At 38.7% G+C, this 17,936-nt stretch overlaps 1 protein-coding gene across 24 annotated transcripts in view; it reads right to left on the reverse strand.

The window, feature by feature from the left end:
- Positions 1–17,936, reverse strand: part of SLMAP (sarcolemma associated protein) — a 152,478-nt gene that overhangs the window by 40,273 nt on the left and 94,269 nt on the right. For 15 of the 24 annotated variants that reach the window (XM_054036230.1, XM_054036239.1, XM_054036255.1 and 12 more), the window contains exons 7-14: positions 15,084–15,179; positions 14,675–14,746; positions 13,954–14,094; positions 7,620–7,757; positions 6,819–6,987; positions 6,681–6,731; positions 6,045–6,095; positions 2,366–2,428 (exon numbers count right to left, since the gene is read on the reverse strand). In XM_054036230.1, coding sequence (XP_053892205.1) covers positions 2,366–2,428; positions 6,045–6,095; positions 6,681–6,731; positions 6,819–6,987; positions 7,620–7,757; positions 13,954–14,094; positions 14,675–14,746; positions 15,084–15,179 — 781 coding nt within the window. The remainder of the gene's footprint in view (positions 1–2,365; positions 2,429–6,044; positions 6,096–6,680; positions 6,732–6,818; positions 6,988–7,619; positions 7,758–13,953; positions 14,095–14,674; positions 14,747–15,083; positions 15,180–17,936) is intronic. The other 9 variants (XM_054036234.1, XM_054036241.1, XM_054036252.1 and 6 more) reach the window with 3 other exon arrangements.

A 17,936-nucleotide genomic window follows, 5' to 3' on the forward strand; every position in this document is an offset into this window, starting at 1 on the left:
GTCATACATAAAATATACCCATTTTTATTAAAAGAAAAGCACAGAAGCAAAAGGTTAAAATACCAATGGGAGAAAAAAGGGGCAAAGCTTAAAATAGGGGGAAAATTGCATGTTGCATCACTTTCCTCTTATCTGCATAGTGTTTTCACCACTTTTGGTATAATTAAGTGTTCCACATTAATAACAGCAATGTATCACTACAGACCTAACAAAAGACTGAAAAAGTGAAATCCCAGCCCTACTGAAATCAATGAGAGTTTTACCACTGACTTCAAAGTGACCAGGATTTCACCTTATAAATACGGTGAAGCAGTCCAGCAGTTAATGCAAAAAGCAGTGAGAAATGGAGGGAATAGGTGAGGAGCAAACAACAAATATATTAAGCTACTGTTCCTCCCAGACCATTCAAAACAGGGTTTCACAAAACTTTTCAGATAGTGTGACCCAAATCTTAAGGCTGGCAGAGACTGGGATTTTCAAAGGAGCCTAAGGGAACTAGGTGCCTAATTTCCATTGTAATTGAATGGGGATTTTGCTATAAATTCCCTTAGGCTCCTCTATTTGATCGGGTTCTTGAAGTTTGGTGTTTTCAGCTATCAAATTCTCCCCACTTCTGTCAATAAGTTTTATCTTTTATTTTCTTCTCTCACTTACTTCAAAGACATGTTGAAATCTTTTAGTTAAATCAAGATGATCACTTTTGTATCCTTATAGTGACAGAAGTGCTCATCAGCTTTAGTTTGCAGATCTCATGCTAAGATGTCAATTAATATACAATTTTAATTAGCTAAAAGAACAAACAGTGCATACATAATACCACTGAAAATGAAGTTGACTTCATCAATTAGGCCAGCAAACTCACTTTTACTATGCCTTCTGTTAGAAAGAGGAGCCTTAAAGAAATTTCTATCAAGCTTAAAACTATTGAGGATAATTTTCTTTTTAAGTCTCCACTTGAGAAATTTTGGATCAGTCCCAAAAGTTTTGGAAGATACAGCCCATGCCATTTTTTAAAGAAATTAACCTGTGTTTACTTTTTTGTATTTTGGTTTATTGATAATTTTTCTTAGGTCTTCTGAAATGGGCATTAAGAGTATTTGGATATAAATTACATTTATAATATTGTGTCAAGTATCAGAGGGGTAGCCGTGTTAGTCTGAATCTGTAAAAAGCAACAGAGGGTCCTGTGGCACCTTTGAGACTAACAGAAGTACTGGGAGCATAAGCTTTCGTGGGTAAGAACCTCACTTCTTCAGATGATTCCATGCCTTAAAAAGCAGAAACCCACCAATAAAGTCATACTACGTGATGTTCATTACATTTTGCCAATCAATCTAAGAAACACAACAGCGGTCAACATGCATAACAATTGATTTTTGTAGTCAAAGAAAATTATTGCCTCACTTCTGTTTATGAGTACTTCTCTCAGCTCTATTAATTCATAATTTAACTTAAATGTTTAAAGTTACACCTAACATTTTGTAAAATCCTTTCTAGCGCAACGGTAGTGGGGGGAAAATAAGCATTGTTCTTTCTGGGGTCTCCATGCTATTAAAAGGAATTCTATTTCCAGCTATGCTTTCATAGTGCTTTCAGGTTTCTCCCGAACTGGTGCTCCTGTTCCAGCTCACAGTACAAACTAAGCAAAAATGGAGTTTTTTCTTAAAGCTTTGCTCCATGCAGACATGACTGCTTCTCTACTAATTATCCTCAAAGTCATTTGCTTTGAAAAGCAAGTTTTTCACCTTAAGCACAAAAATTATCTGCCTCCCTACAAGATCAGTGGTAAGCACTTATGCTCCATTTCTATGAAAAATCTTATATTCCCACATGAAAATACCAGTCTCTTATAGTTTTGTTCCTGCAGTCGCACTTGATCTAGCGCAAGCTGCATTATAAAACCTTAAAATTATCAGAAATTACATATATAATGCTAAACAGAGAAGAGACAACAAGCACTATTACCTCATCCCTATCTGTCTGCGGCAGCCTGCAATGTTTGTTTTAATTGGCAATGTTAGTCAGGCTTCCAGCTTCTCTTATTTTCCATCAATGTTGCAAAATTAGGTCAATCTTACAGCAACGGCAACACTGTGCCACTCACTCTCTTGCGAATAGAAAGTAATCATAGATTAAGTGTTAAACACAGCATGTGCTCAGCACTTTACAAAAGTAACAAAGATATCTCCTACTCTTAAAGAGAGTCAGCTTTCTTGGCGTTCATAATGCCATAATTCTTTACTTGCAGCGCATTTCCACTACTGCAGAAATATTAAGTAGTACTAACAAATGTATTTTTCAAGTGACATTTTTGATATTTTGGTTTTTTGTTTTAAAGTCAATGTGATGAATGCTCTGTACTCACTCTGGCACTCTATGAACTGATGAATAAAAGTGCAGTCCCCTCCACTCTTTGAAAGAAAGTGCTCTAGTAAAGAAAGAAACACTTCAGTTTACATCTCCTCATCATCTTAGAACTGATTTAACTATAAAATCTGAAATATACATTAAAATATTTGTAAATTAGGCGTTATTCTCAGATTTGAATACGGTGACTCAACCGAATATACAAGCAGACACGACATATTCTGTTGAAATAGTTAAGAATTTTTTTTGGAGATTAGAAATTATATAGATTGTTTTTTAGACCTGGTTGCAGAAAATATTGGGAAAGTATACTTAACATATTCAATTTAAAGTATATTCAATTTTTAAAGTGTAAACTTTAATACTAAACTCTATGAAAGTTGTTAATGAAAATGAATGAAAAATATTTACCTCAAGAAATATTATACTATTTCTAAAAATCTTTATTTAACAAGTTTAGTAACCGATTCATTTATAAAAATTCCTACATTTAGCAGCAACTAGAACACCTATTTCAGTTTAGCGAGGTCATAAATTACACACACACGCACACACACCTCTACTTCCACTACAAATCTATAGTTGCACCAAAAAGATTTAACTCAATGTTCACCAACAGACTTAAATTAAAAATCAATTTAGAATACGTAAGATGATGCAATCCTTGACACCTTCTTACAGTGCAGTTTACTGAAATATCAAACCCCATAGCACTGAGAGACAAAGCAGTTCCTACCATTAGTATATTATTAGTTCTGAACAAAAAAATATATTGAATCCTTGCGCTAAGGGGAAAAAAACAATTTTACATATTTTATTCTACATTTGAATATTTTTATCCTTATTTTAAAAAATCCGTTTAGCGCTAAAGTGATTTTTTTCTTTGCTCTTTAATTGTAATCCCTCCTAACTAGGCTAAATAGACTTAGAAAGTAAGGCACATTAATGCTACATCTCAGGCCAAGGTGGTTGACAAGGAAATGAGGGCCGATCGCCCACACAGCCCTACATGTCCTTGGAGAGGGACACAAAGAAGCCCAGGGTGTACACACAGGGCAAATAGGAACGATTATGTTTTTAGATTAAATTTTGAACCTCAGGTGACCATGTACAAATTGGGGGTGCGAAGCTTCCCCACAGAGTTGAAAAAATCCACAGCCAACAAAAAACCAACAATTTATTTATCTAAATATCATTTTTAAACCAATTTGACTCTTACATTTGGGGGCTTGGCTCACCATTTTACAGTACTTAGAGCTGGCATTACAGTCACAACAATGGGGAGAGAATTTTTAAAATGAAGATATGGCTGTAAAACCATAAAATTGGCGTGTGCATTACCTAAAACTACTCTGAAAAATTTCTAAATTTGACACGGTTCCTTTCAACTTTTTTGTTCTAAAATACATAAATTTGTAATCTGGAAGTTCACAATTAAAAACAAAAAACCCAAACATTTCAGCTTAGCTTTAAGCTACTCTTGTCCAAAGTGTGTATTACTTTCTGAAAGAAATCCTAACCCTCAATTTTCTTATGGTTTGGATAGCATGAAGATTAAAAGTAATCATGGTGCACCAAAGTGTTTTCTACAGGATACGACACAATTTCAGTAACTGAACAACATGACATTTCAGTTTGAAACCAATTCTTTCACTTACAAAAAATGTGAATGCACTTCCTTATGCAAAAAATTATCGCTTTCTAGAGATTCAAAACAACACTACGTCTGAAGAGCTTTCTTAAACAATAATTAAAATGTCACTAAGGTTAAAATTCCAAAGTTTTGAAACTATGGACACTAAGATAGAACCCTACATCATTTTAAAAAAATAATTTACGACCAATCCGGTGACTTGGCAGGAGGTCAGAGAAAGATCATACAAAAGACATTAGCACTAAGGAGTAAGAGACAATGTGCATTACAGTTAAGTGTCTGGAATTCAGGATGGAGTTAGGAGAGATAACTGGTACTTTGGGGACTTTAGCATACAAGTAAAGTTCATCGCATTTTCACTTTCTTTAGGTATTACTCTAAGTTTTCCCCATGTGTGGTTTATACATTCTGAGATAGCTACAAACCTCACATGAGAAGCCTCTGTTTATATACAAATCTAATAAAGGATCAACATATAGTATTTTAAAGTTTGCTTCAAAATGCATATGGCACTTATAAAGGCTGCAGACATTGTTCAATCAAACTCTCTACACAAGTGTTTTCTGCTGGACAATTCACAGTATCATCAGGCTCCATGGAGGCCATGCAATACAGTAAGGTCATTAACAGCAGCAAGACACCTATTAGTGGAAAGAGAACATCAATAAATATAAAAGGAGGAAATGGTAGAACTTCAGAACCCTGTCTGGAATAGCACTGGGGGCAAGGTTAAGCATGGTAAAGGGAGAATTCATGCTGGAAAGATGATGGAGGGCTTTATTGACAAAAATAAGTCTGCATGCTAAAAGTTATGACAAATACTTAATATGCAAGCAAAATTAAACTTCCAAAATTAAGCTCTATAGAAGAACTCATTCTGTTAGGAAAAAAAATACTGTATTAGCAGTAACAACCCTTTGGACTCTATAGAAGGTGAATAAACATTTTTAAAAAGCATTGGATCTGAACCAATATGTGCCAGTTTATTAAATAAGATTAGTGACCAAAAGCAATGATGCTTTCAAACTATCAATATTTAGTGTGGCAGATTAAAGAACATCTTCAGCATTCACCACGCTAAGTTATTTTAGAAGTCCTTTATTGCAAAAATATTTTTCCATTTTAATACCATTTATAGTACATATTTTCATATATATGACAAAAAAAATGATGATTATTTATTGCAAATTTTAAGTCTTTTCCAACATTTTATAATAAACTATTCTAGGCCTAGTTCTAGCCTCATACACGAGCACCACTCTGTATGTGGTCAAAGCCTGGGGCTGATTACTATATATGGTGTGATAATAAACACTTTTTGACAGCAGGAAAAAGCAATCCCAGTCTTAAAATATATAGGTAATTTAAACCCCAAAAAAGTAAAGTTTAAAAAAGTGTATTTAACTTAAAGGGACACAGGTCATAAAAAAATCATTTTAAATTCATTTGTGGAAAAAGGAGGTTACTGTATCTGTTTTATTACCATCTTAGATAAAAACTGCATTTTAAAAATCTTATTTAGTTTTACCATTTATGTTGTTTATATACTTCTATATTTCACTCAAGGTAGACTTTGAAACATTCACTTGCTTCTAGTCAGGCCTATTTACTTACCTCTTCTGACTTACTAGCTGAAGGGTACAATGTCTGGGTGGCAAGCAAGTACAAAAATGTTTACACTGATTTTTTAAAAGTAATGAAGCTATTTCTGCTAATATAGTGGCAGGATCCTGACATCTTAGGCAGACAGACTTCCTCTGAATTCAATGGGAGTCCATCTGAAGAAAGGTTGAGCTATTACTTCCTGATTTGGCTCATTAGGTTTTGAAAAGCCTTATTCCAAAACCTAGATTTGGAGTCTAACCAAAAAGACTGTCTTTTTAACAGGTGACATTTTTTGTTTGTTTGTTTTAAAAAAATAACAGGAAATATTAAAACCAAAATCTTAGAGAATAAACATAATTTGTTCAAGTTTAAACAGAAACTATAAGAAAAAAGTTAGTCTTTATTTAAGATACACTACCTTTTTCTGCGTTCCCATTAATTTTAGGTATGAAGTCATCAACTTGTATGCCTACGATTAAGAAAGGGTATTATTTCTGGATTCAAGCCAAGTATTTTATGTAGCACACTGTGAAATGTAATTGGCTTTCCATACTGTCTCCTTATCCTAAGTATTGAAGCAACAATCAAATCCAATAATCTATGTTAGGACACATGATACAATTTAATGATACTTTCCTGCATGACGGATCCTGTCACATATTGATCAAATGCTTCAAAAATTACCATCATCCAAAAATTACCGTCCATTAAGTAAATGTTTAAAAAAAAAAACCCAAACAACGATTTCCTACACAAACATATTTGAGTTCACAAGCTAGCAATAAACAAAAGAAAAACTTAATGAACATTTTAAATGGCAGTGCCCTCTTCTGGTATTTTGTTACATCAGCATTACTTTCACTTTTAACACATCAAATGCAACTATGATCTGCGATTAAGAGGAAACAACAGCCAAACGCATAATTTTAACGCTTTTTTCCTATTGTCAGCAATACTTAGATCATAAGGATTGCTATAATATAATTAATTAATAGGGTAAAGAATTTAAAGATGAAATCCAGCTTTAAGCAAAGAACATTAATATCACACCTACCTAAACTGTTGTGTTCTTTAAGAGTTTTCTCTTGAAGGTGTTCTAACCGTACTGTAAACAGAATTCCAAGAAAAAGATATTTCACAGAATAAAAGAAAAAAAGATATAATCAAAGCATTTTTTGACTAGCTGACTGACCTTGTAAAGCAGTTAGCCGTTCATTGGTGAAATCATTATCTGCTTGTAAAGCTTCTATTTTTGCTTGAAGCTCTTGTTCTCGCTCTTCCATTTCATTTATTTTATGTTGCAATTCCTTTTTTTCTGCCTGTCCCTTCTGTTGGATTTCCTCTTGTCTTCCTTCTGCCACCTGCTCAAATGTCAGAAAAAATTAGTTATAAGACAATGACACACTTAATTTTCATGTGAGTGAACATTCAGATGGGACTCCCTTTTTAGCCACTCTGATAAAGAACGTTTAATACCCATCTGTAAACTTTTTCTACAAAGCCATTTTCCAGAAGTAAGTTTATGGAAACCTTATTTATTTCATATGGATATATTTTCTCCTGCATTTCCATTTCTTTAATGTAATTCCACAGCAATTTATTCCATCATTTGTCCTAGAAGCCTCTGTCGTCTAGATGCACCTTGTTTGGAACCATAACAAAAGATGAAGCATCCCAGAACAATTTATTTTTACAATTTATTACTAGAAAATTATAGGAAAAAAGAGAACAAACATCTCAGTTTCATTTGGACAGCATAGGTGTCCAAAGAACTTTTTAGGACAGCTTAACTGTTTGAGTTTCTCATTTCACCAATCAAAATGCTTAGGTTCATGAAACAGGTCTGTATTGTCATTTACCAGCTTGAAAGAGCCATGTCACTCCCTGGTTAAAAAAAAAAAAGTTATGAGAATGTTATTACTAGTTTTTATTTAGTCCTTGCACTCTAGCATTGCTAACAATTGCAGAAGGTTAGATAAAGTTCTGTCCCTACCTTTAGTTTGTCAGAGAGGTCCTTAATTTCATTTACAGCTCCATTGTACTTGTTTGCTAATTCTCTTAATTCTTCCTGAGTCCGCTCATTCATTTCTTTCAGGTGAGTACATTCATCTTCAGTGTTACTTAAACTTCGCTATAAGGAAAAAATTAGTGCATGTGAAAACCAAAAATAGCGACAGTTTATGGATATTGATGTTTGATACTGAATGTTTCAATTTGTGACAAGAAATATGATCTAAAAACCTCCTTGCTTCTAATTGTTAATAAAGGCCAAATGGATAGATCAAGTGTTGGCAAAAATACTACCTATTTAAAAACACCTTTGTAACATTCAATTTAAATAAGAATAATCATACATTAAGTGGAGAAACAAGTTGTGTGTGCAAGAAAAAATTAGAGGAGGCTCTGGAAAAAAAAATGGTTACTAACCTTCCATAACTGTTGTTCTTCGAGATGTGTTACTGATATCTATTCCACGCTAGCTGTGTGCATGCCATGTGCACTGTTGCTGGAAATTTTTCCTTTACTGGTATCCATTGGGCTAGCTCTAGTGCCCTCTGGAGTTGTACACTTATGCACGGATATAAGGGGTGCCGCCAGCCTCGCACCCTCTCAGTTCCTTCTTGCTGGTAACTCCGACAGAGGGGTAGGAAGGTAGGTCATGGAATGGACACGAGCAACATATCTCAAAGAACAACAGTTACGAAAAGTTGGAAACTGTTTTTTTCCCCCCGAGTGGTTGCTCATGTCCATAACATGCTAGGTAACTCACAAGCAGTTACCCAGGAGGTGGGCTTGGAGTTCATGGACATCTGACTGCAACACTGCTCTCCTGAAACTGGCATTGTCCTGGGCTTGTTGGATGATGATGCAGTATGAATTGAAGGAATGAAGAGACAACAAGGTCATGGCTCTGCAGATGTTGTGGATTGGTATCTGTGCAAGGAATGCTGCTGATGAAGCCTGGACTCTTGTGGAATGATCAGTCATAGTAACTAGAGGCCAGACATTCACCTGTTCATAGCAAGCCCGAATACAGGCGATTATCCATACACAATTCTTTAGGCTGACACAGGCAGCCCTCTCATCCTTTCCACTACTGCCATGAAGAGTTGCATGGATTTGCAGAAGGGCTTCATACTCTCAATATAAAAAGTGAGGATCTGCCTAATACCCAATGTACAAGTCGTCGTTCCTCACAGCTTTTGAGAGGTTTTGGGAAGAAGATAGGTAGAAAAATGACTTGGCTGTGGTGGAATTGTGACACCACTTTTGGCAGGAAGGCTGCGTGAGGGTGCAGTTGGACCTTGTCCTTGAAGATCACCAGTGAGAGTGGAGCTGCCACTGAGAGGTCCAGAAGCATGCCAAACTAATACTGGCATGGCCACACCAGTGCTATCAGGATAACTCTTGCCTTGTCCCGTTTAATTTTTAGGAGAACCTTGTGAACCAAGGCAATCATTGTAAAGGGGTACAGTAGGTGGCCTGCCCACAAGAGCAGGAAGGTGTCAGAGGGAGCCCGTACTGTGTCCGGGCAACAAACAGAACTGATGGCATTTTCTGTTTTGCCTGGTGAACAGGTTTACCTGCAGAGGCCCCCACCTTCATTACCAACCTTGACTCCTTTCACCAGCCCAGGAAGTTGAGGACCGGGAAAGGGATCGTAAGTGGTGTCTGTTCGGGGAGAACACGGACACTAGCCACATCTGAAGGGGCCTGAGGTGTAGCCTTGCATATTGAACCACCATGTAAGTGACCATGTGACCCAGTAGCTTGAGGCACACTCGAGCTGTTGTGATTGGGTGGGCCAAGACCTTGGATATCAGGTTTGCCATGGTCTGGCAGGAAGGCCCTGGATTGGGCTGAGTCGAGCACTGCCTCAATAAATTCTCTGAACTGGGAAAGAGTTGACTGTTGCTCATTTATCAGCAGACCCAGCACTCTGAAGGTGGTTTGGACTGTGCACCGATGCTGTCTTGCACTTGAGCCTGTGACCAACCTTTAATCAGCCAGTCATCAAGGGACAGGTAGGCCTGAACATCTCTCCGCCTGAAGAAGGCTGCTATAATCGCCATACTCTTCATAAAAACCCTTGGAGCTACTGATAGGCCGAAGGGAAGGGCAGTGAATTGGTAGTGGTGATTACCGACTACAAATTTGAGCAATTTTCTGTGGCCCCAGAATATAGAAATGTGAAGGCATGCATCCTTCAGGTAGTGGGTGGCATAACAGTCTCCTGGGTCCAGGGAGGGAATGATGGAGGGCAGGGAGGCCATGCGGAACCTCAGTTTCTTGAGATACCTGTTGAGGCAATGCAGGTCCAGGATGGCCCAGACCCCTCCTTTTTGCCTTTGAGATTAGGAAATATTGGGAGTAAAATCCCTTCCCTCTCAAGTCTTGAGGAACTTCCTCCACAGCCCTCATATGTAGGTGGGACTGCACCTCCTGGACAAGCAACTGCTCATGAGAATGGTCCCGGAAGAAAGCTGGGAAGGAGGAGTGGATAAAAACTGAAGGGTATATCTGACTGTCACTGTACTCAGGACCCATTTGTCCAATGTTATGGATGCCCAAGCCAGACTGAAGAGCAACAGATGGTCCAAAAATAAAATGGCAGGGGATTTGAAATGGCGACTGATAAAGCACCCTCTTCAAGCGCACCTTCAAAAGGCCTGCTTGGGCCTGCTGGAGTATCTCTGGGGCCCTGCCTAGGAGGCTGAGGTGGCCCGGAATGGTTGGCACTGTTTATAACCTCTGCCTTTTCTTTTGTAGGGCTCCTATTTTGAAGGTCCCAAAAACTGAGGAAGCTGCTGGGGCCTCAAGTGTTTTCTGAAGGCAGACAGCACATACAGGCCTAAGGATCATAGGGTGGCCCTGAGTCCTTCAGTCCGTGAAGTCGTGTCCATCTGCTCCGAGAAAAGGAAATAGCCTTCAAATGGGAGATCCTGGATTGACTGTTGGATCTCGTGAGGACTGGAGCCAGGAACAGCACCTCATTGTGACTGCAGAGGTTATTGTCCGGGCTGCCAAGTCAGCAGCATCCAGAGCCCCCTGGAGAGAGGTCCTGGCCACGTTCTTATCCTCTTCTAGGAGGGTGGCAAACTCCGGACTCGACGCTTGAGGCAGGGAGTCTTTGAACTTATTCAGGGAGTCCCACAGATTAAAACAGTATTTCCCCAGCAAAGTTTGCTGATTGGCGATACGCAGTTGGAGCTACCCGTGGAATAAATCTTTTTCCCCCCAATAAGGTCCAGTTTGTTAGTATATTTTTGTTTCAGAGGTAGCACTCAACTGGCCCTGCCTGTTCCTTTCATTAGCAGCAGACACCATCAGGGACCCTGGAGAGCGTGTGAGTATAGGTAATTAAACACGCTTGCTGGCAAATAATATTTTTACTCTCCCCTCTTTGAAGTGAGGGTCAGAGAAGGAGTTTGCCAAAGGCCTTCACTGGTCCCGTCACCACCTCATTGATGGGCAGGGCCACTTTGGATGGAGCTGCTGCAGCCAAGGTATCAATAAGACTGTGTGATGTCTCTTTGGGCTCCTTGATAGCCAAGCCCAGGTTTGAAGCGATCCGCTTCAGAAGGTTCTGAGGGGCCCTGAAATTATACTGAGGAAGTAGGCTGCTGGGACCCGCAACAGCCTCATCTGGGGAGGACGAGGAGGAAGTTTGCCCCAGAGGAGGGGCTCCTTCCTCTTCCTCAACTATGTTGATTAGAGGCTTCTCCTGGACTTCAGTAGTGGGGGCGAGATTGGAGTCTAGATCTGAGCGGGAAGGAGTGGTGGCCTGTCTCTCGGAGGCCACCGAGTAGGAGCAGTGGGAGACAGGCCCTGCTACCAGTGGGAGACAGGCCCTGCTACCCCCAGGGATTCCAGTAAAGCCACTGCATCAGCCAGTGACCCGCTGGCTACGTGTCCGCCAGGGGACTGGCAGTGAAGCTTGCTGGGGCATAGGCTGGGTACCAATGATGGGCTTTTGGCAGTATGTATGATTTCCCCTTTGGACTCCAAAGGGAATTTCTCTCTTGGGAACCACAGTGGAGCAATACCTGCTTCCGCTTCCATATGGTGCTGGGGTTCTGCGGCGTGCAAGGGAGTGGGATGCTGGCATCAGGTGGGACTTGCCCCTGGATGGTGCCGGGACACCTGGTACCAGGAAGGCACCTGATACACCCTGTTCCCTCCCGCTCCCAGATGCTGGAGCTGGTAGATGCCCTGTTGGGCTGGAAGAGAGAAAAGGTCCCTAACTGTCTGAAAAGACTCTGGGGTTGATAGCACCATGAGTCCATTGGTACCACCGTAGCTTCCTGGTGTCAGTGGAGGGTCCCTCACTGGACTCAATGCCCTTGGTGAAGTTGATGGTGCCGATGTGGATCCAGGTGTAGAACAGTGGCCCGGTACAGGTCTCACTCCTTCTCCCTGCTTGTCTCTCTTCTGCACTGGTGAGCACCCTTTCTCGGGACGCTGCTTTTTGTTCTTCTTCCTTGGCACTGGGGATGGAGAATGGTGCCGGGGAAGAGCTTTGTGCTGGGGGGGTGCTTCGCACCAATGCCAAAATACTCAGCGCTGAACTGGGTCTGCGCTGAGACCCAGTTTGAGGGCAGCTTCCTTGAGGATAGCCTTTAGTCTGAAGTCCCAACAGATTTTGCACTTGTCTTTTACATGTCTTTCCCAAGCTCTTTAAGCAACTCAAGTGTGGGTCACTCACAGGCACAAGGCTTGTAGCCCAGGGACTGGGCATGCCCAACCCCTGGGGCGAAAAGTCCTTTGATGAAAGGAACTATATACACGGTCACAATTTGCAGACACTATATACATTAAACTGTTAACAATATGAATGAAGAAAGAGTCTGAAATCAGGAGGAAGAAATCTTGCCAGAGCAAGAAAGGGTCGTTCCAGCAACTGTCATGGGTGGTAAGGAGGAACTGAAAGGGTGCACGGCTGGCTGGGTCCCTTATACCAGCGCATACATGCATGACTCTAGAAGGCACTAGAGCCGGCCCAACAGATACCACAAAGGGAAAAATCTCTGGCAACAGTGCACACAGCAATAACCTGAGTAGTTGTTGCATTATTTTACCAAAAACCTGAAACAGCATCTGAGCTTAGATTCCCCTAATAACTACATCATCAAGAAAGGGGTGAAATGCACATTTAACAAAAGCATTCAACTACAAACTCCATCTGCAAATACCGAAGGACTTTTAGAGCAGAGCAAATTTGGAAAAAAAAAATGTATACAAAATCATATTAGGATTTGATTAAGAATTTTCTCTCAGAGACAAGGAAATTAATATATCAAAATGTGTCACAAATTTGGTATTATGATTTTATTACAGAATCAAAAAGAAGTGTGTTTGGAGGAGCAAAAATGCATCTGCAATAATTAGCAAACTTGTCAAGAGAAGTAACAAAACAAAAAATAAGTGTATTTATATGTCAAGCCTGAAGTTTATTATAGTGCCATAACATTTCATGATACCTTCCATACATAAAAAAGACAGGTCCTACCGAAAGAGTTTACAAATCTAGAGGCCCAATTTTAATATTTATGCATGAGAGAAACTTTACACACATGAATAACTTGATTGAAGCCATGAGACTACTCATAGTAACACAAATTACTCATTGTAGTAAGCGGACACAGAAAATGAAGATAAAAGAAAGGAGTAAGAAAAACAGGAATTAAAGAGTATAACAGTGGGTTTAATTATATTGTGAATAAAGTTTAAATTCTGTTACTTTTTAAAATGAGAATTAAACTGGATAAGAGGAAAGGAATAGATAGAGATCACTGGTGAAAAGGAAGGAAAAAAAGCAATTGTTGAGGAAGGATTTGAAGGAAGGGAATAAAAAAACAGTTGGTAGATTGTGGCCAATGAAATTTCATTAAAAAAAAATTCTTAAATGGTATTTTGCATGATCTGTTAAGCTTTCATTTTAAAAGTCTTATTTTACTATTGTCAAACTGAATTTTTTAAATATGTGAAGTATGTCATATGGGAAACAGGAATTATACAGCACTCTAATTTCTGCATGGAGAACACTTTCACTGAGTTTTTTAAAAAAATGAAAAATAAGGACTTTTGTTACTGATCTATCACTATTTTCATTACTGTGCATTAACTTCTTCCTTGTTGCTTAAAATACTGTATAACAGGCAAAATGCACATCTCCAGTACTTTCCAGTATACTGTTCCTAGAATACTAATACAACACAAACATATGCTGGTGCAGTGCAAGTGCTAGATTAGAGTAAAGGACTAGCTGTTCGGAATATTCAAATAGTGCTACAACATTGATTATAAAATAAACAAAATCTAAATACCTCCACTTCAGAGAGTTTTCTGACCACCTCAATTTTCTCCTGAAGGACCCGCCTCAGGGACTCTTTGGCTGTTGTCTCATAGTTGTGTTTGTCTTCCTGTAATGCTACAAGTTCCTTTCGTATACTATCTTCTGTTTGATTCTGTGAGTAGAAGTTTAACATAGTGGATCTATATCTCAAAACAACACTCTATTGTAGATTAACATTTTGTTGAACATGCAGTAGTTCTCTCTATTAAGCTACCATTAAAGATCTACTTTGCCAAGAAGAATAGAGTAACAATTTTGACAAACGTAACAAAATCTTAAGGGCAACAAAATGTTCAGTGGCTATTTGTCCAGCGGGGTATAAACTGCTATGTGACAGGCATTTGCTAGAATGTTTAGGGCAGCAGACTCTAGAAACAGATTTGATTACTAAAGTAACAAAAATTAAAACAAAAACTACTCATTTCTGTCAGTGCACTACCAGCCATTTCCTGTCTATTCCTCGAAACCCAAGGCAATGTGGGCAATCTTAAAGGAGCCAGGACCCTTTTCTCCCTGCCAGCCAGCCAAAATCCCACCACACTGAAGCTTCAGGGAGCCTATTTGAAAGTTTGTGCTCCATCTGCACTGGAAGTTTGCTTGACAACAACTTTCTAATTTTGAAAAATTTCAGGAGGACACTGCCATTCAACATTCCTAAATACTATATAATTAATCTGAAGTGAACTACCTACTTTTGAACAGGCTTGTAATTGGTTTCCCATGACTTCTAACCTTGATAGTAGTCTGTCTTCATCTATTAAAGCCTGTTGGAAAATATAATAAATTTAAATTAACAGAATAAAACAAGATGTTTATACTGTTTTTGCATTTCGTAAGAAAATTCTAGACATTAAATATCTGAAAAAGGTAAATATCACTTCCTTTAGAGACATTCACTTCGGAAGCAATTAGTAGTGCTGGTTAGTTCTAAGATAAATGTACGTGTGAACTTAGTCGATTAGGAGTAATGTCTCCTTCTCATTTAAGGGAGAGAACCAACCTTCAACTTTTACTCTTATTATAATAATTGAAAGTTACAGTTTACAGCCCACTGTATATTAAGTTCTTAGGCCTATACATTAAGAGAAATCTTGCAAATACCTGCCAACTAGTATCTGAAGCCTCCTGTGTGACAGCAAGCAGTCGCTGAAGGGTAGCCAACTTCTGTTCCAACATTTGTTCCCGATGTAAGGCCTCCTACGATGAAAATATAAATACAAGCAGGTCAGTTCAAACTAACTATTGGGAAAAACAGAAGCAATGCAATGTATAACCAAATACTGTTAAACTGAAAAAAAGGGGGTGAAAAGATTGGCAGATTTTAACTCATATGTTCAATCATTTTAAGTGACAGCAATGCACTAGCAAATTTAAATTCATTTTTGTTTATACATATTCCTGTACATGTTTAAGTGAAAAGATGTTACACTACAAGCTTAGATTCTTAAAGCCATCCTTTTCATACCAGTTTCAGATACACTACAGGACAGGTACATTTGGTGCAAGAACACTTTGACGAAGTCTCAATAGCAACTTATTGCTGGGTTCTATATTTGTAAAGGCTGGGGATAAAGCCCTATTCAAAGTGATTTTGTGAGATTAAGCTGGAAATAAAGGACTAGAACTTCATTTTACCTTTCAAAAGTTAGATTTTACAGAAAGTTACAACTATATTCTAAAGTACATGCTTTAGGAAAAAGTTACGTTATATTAATCAATAACATGGATCAGCTTCTACTCTATCCTGTACAAGAGTAATGACATCATGACACTTCGCTTCTTACAACTACAGATGAATAGAGAGAGAAATTCAATTTTTATACTGTGTAGAAGCTAGTTTAATGGTAAACAAAAAATTAACTTAGTGGTGACATCAGGAGAAGACTGTTTATGTTCACATGAATTTGCTGTAAATTTGTTTGGAGAAGTGGACTACAAAAAATAACAGTTTTTCAAGACTTTCGGTGTACCTTATGGACTAATTTTTATAAAACTGTTTTAAGATAAAAAATATTCTTAAATGTAATTAGATACAATGAAAAAATTCTGATATATTCACTGCTCCCCATCAAAGAATAGGCCAACAAATACAGATTTTTAAAAGGCAAAACTTTTATTACTTCTACTTGCGAGCTACTATTAACTTAGCAGTAGGTAATATTTAAACAAACACATAATAAACTGTATAATTACATCTGACAAAAATAGGAGTGTAATAATACATACATTGATGTGCATACAATGTGTGAAGAATAGCAATACATATAATGAAGTCAAGAGCAAGTTTTTCAGAGAACTAGGTAGTATTTTAAATATGAAGTATCATATAGAAGATTCTAACTATCTTTTCTGTTAAATTACATGAAAATGCCAAATTAAAAAAAAAAGGTAGGCTATGTTTTTTCTTTCCGCAGATGGAAGGATCATTTTGAGTTCACTACGGGCTTGCCTATATGGAAAGTTACTATGCTGCGAACCTGGGCTGAATCTATAGAACACCAGCTTGCCATGTGGACACTGCTACAATCCAGTAAAAGTTCTTGAGTACAGCTTAGCATACTGCTATTTCAGAACATAGTACGCTAAGCCACAGTCCCAGACTGGGACTTTCACTTCAGCTTTTATTTAAAAGTAAGTATCTAGCATTAGCTTATCTTTAAAATATCAACTGAATATAAACTACTGTAGTGTTGTCTTTCTGAGCCTGAAACAATAGCTCTGAGGTACGACCTGCCCCACTCATCTCTGGATGCTAACTGAAGCATGATAACAGTTTAAATGTCAACATTAACTATTTTACTGCTGAGCACTTTATAGCAGGAACAGTCAGTGGTGTGCTATCCATTGCTGTTCAATGCAATGATTGTTATTGGACTATGGCAATGGGATGGCTGATTGCTGGATGAAAAATTAGGAAGTAAAGCTCTCCTCATCCCTGCAAATCCCAAATCAATCCTGCACCTGCCCACATGGTGCAAGGAAAGAGAAGCAGCATTTAATGTCATCACTAGTGACAAAACCTTCAACCACTTACTAGAAGCCCAAATCCCCAGACTCCTTCCCACACTTTTACAGGTACCAAATGCCCCAATTTTTCATTTTCCCATTTATTAAAACTTCCTGTTCATATCTATTTGTCCTTCTCTAAAAGCCAAAATAACCTCTACAGTGAAGTTCGTACTATATCAACATTTAAAAAAAAAACAGTGGGAGAATTAAAATATCAAAACGAGGGAAGGGCAGCATAAGTATTTTAATATTAAAATAAATGCAATACCATAGTGATAATTAATTTTCATAATACACAACCTCAATTTTTTACATTTAACACCTGCCTCAGAATTTTCAGCTTTCCTACAGAACTTAACACTAGAGAACTGTAGAAATCTTATCACATAATTTAGATCCAGCTTGTTATTGTGTATACTATACGGACCCTTATTTTTAACACTTACTCATGGATTCTGCACCATTGCGCAATGCAGAATTTTGCAGAAATGTATGTTGTGCATGCAGAATTTCCCTCTCCCCACTGACAGAAATGGGCTGCAGAGCTACTGGCCATCACTAGGGGCTGCTGGACCCAGCAGAGCCCAGCTTGCATGTAGAAGACACTGCCGGGGGATGGGGAGTAGAAGCTGGAGGGTTCTTGGCAGCTGCAGTTCCCAGCATGCCCTGAAGGAAGGAAGCAGCATGCAGGAAACTCCATACAATCCCAGGACCCAGCATCAATCTGCTTCTCCCTCTGGATTCCTGGGCTCTAGGGGGGAGAGGATGCAAGCCTCTGGGCCAGGGGAAGCCCCCATGACTGGGCTGTGGGGGGGGATAGGGAGCGATCGCGTCTGGGCCAGGGGGCCCTGCAGCTGGGCTCTTTGGGGGAGGTGGAGGGCAGAGAAGCAGGAACTGGGCTATCATAGAGGTTTCTTTAACTCTACTCCTTGGGAATTTTTGTGG

The sequence above is a fragment of the Malaclemys terrapin genome, chromosome 7, assembly GCF_027887155.1.
Source record: "Malaclemys terrapin pileata isolate rMalTer1 chromosome 7, rMalTer1.hap1, whole genome shotgun sequence".
NCBI classification, from domain to species: domain Eukaryota; kingdom Metazoa; phylum Chordata; order Testudines; family Emydidae; genus Malaclemys; species Malaclemys terrapin.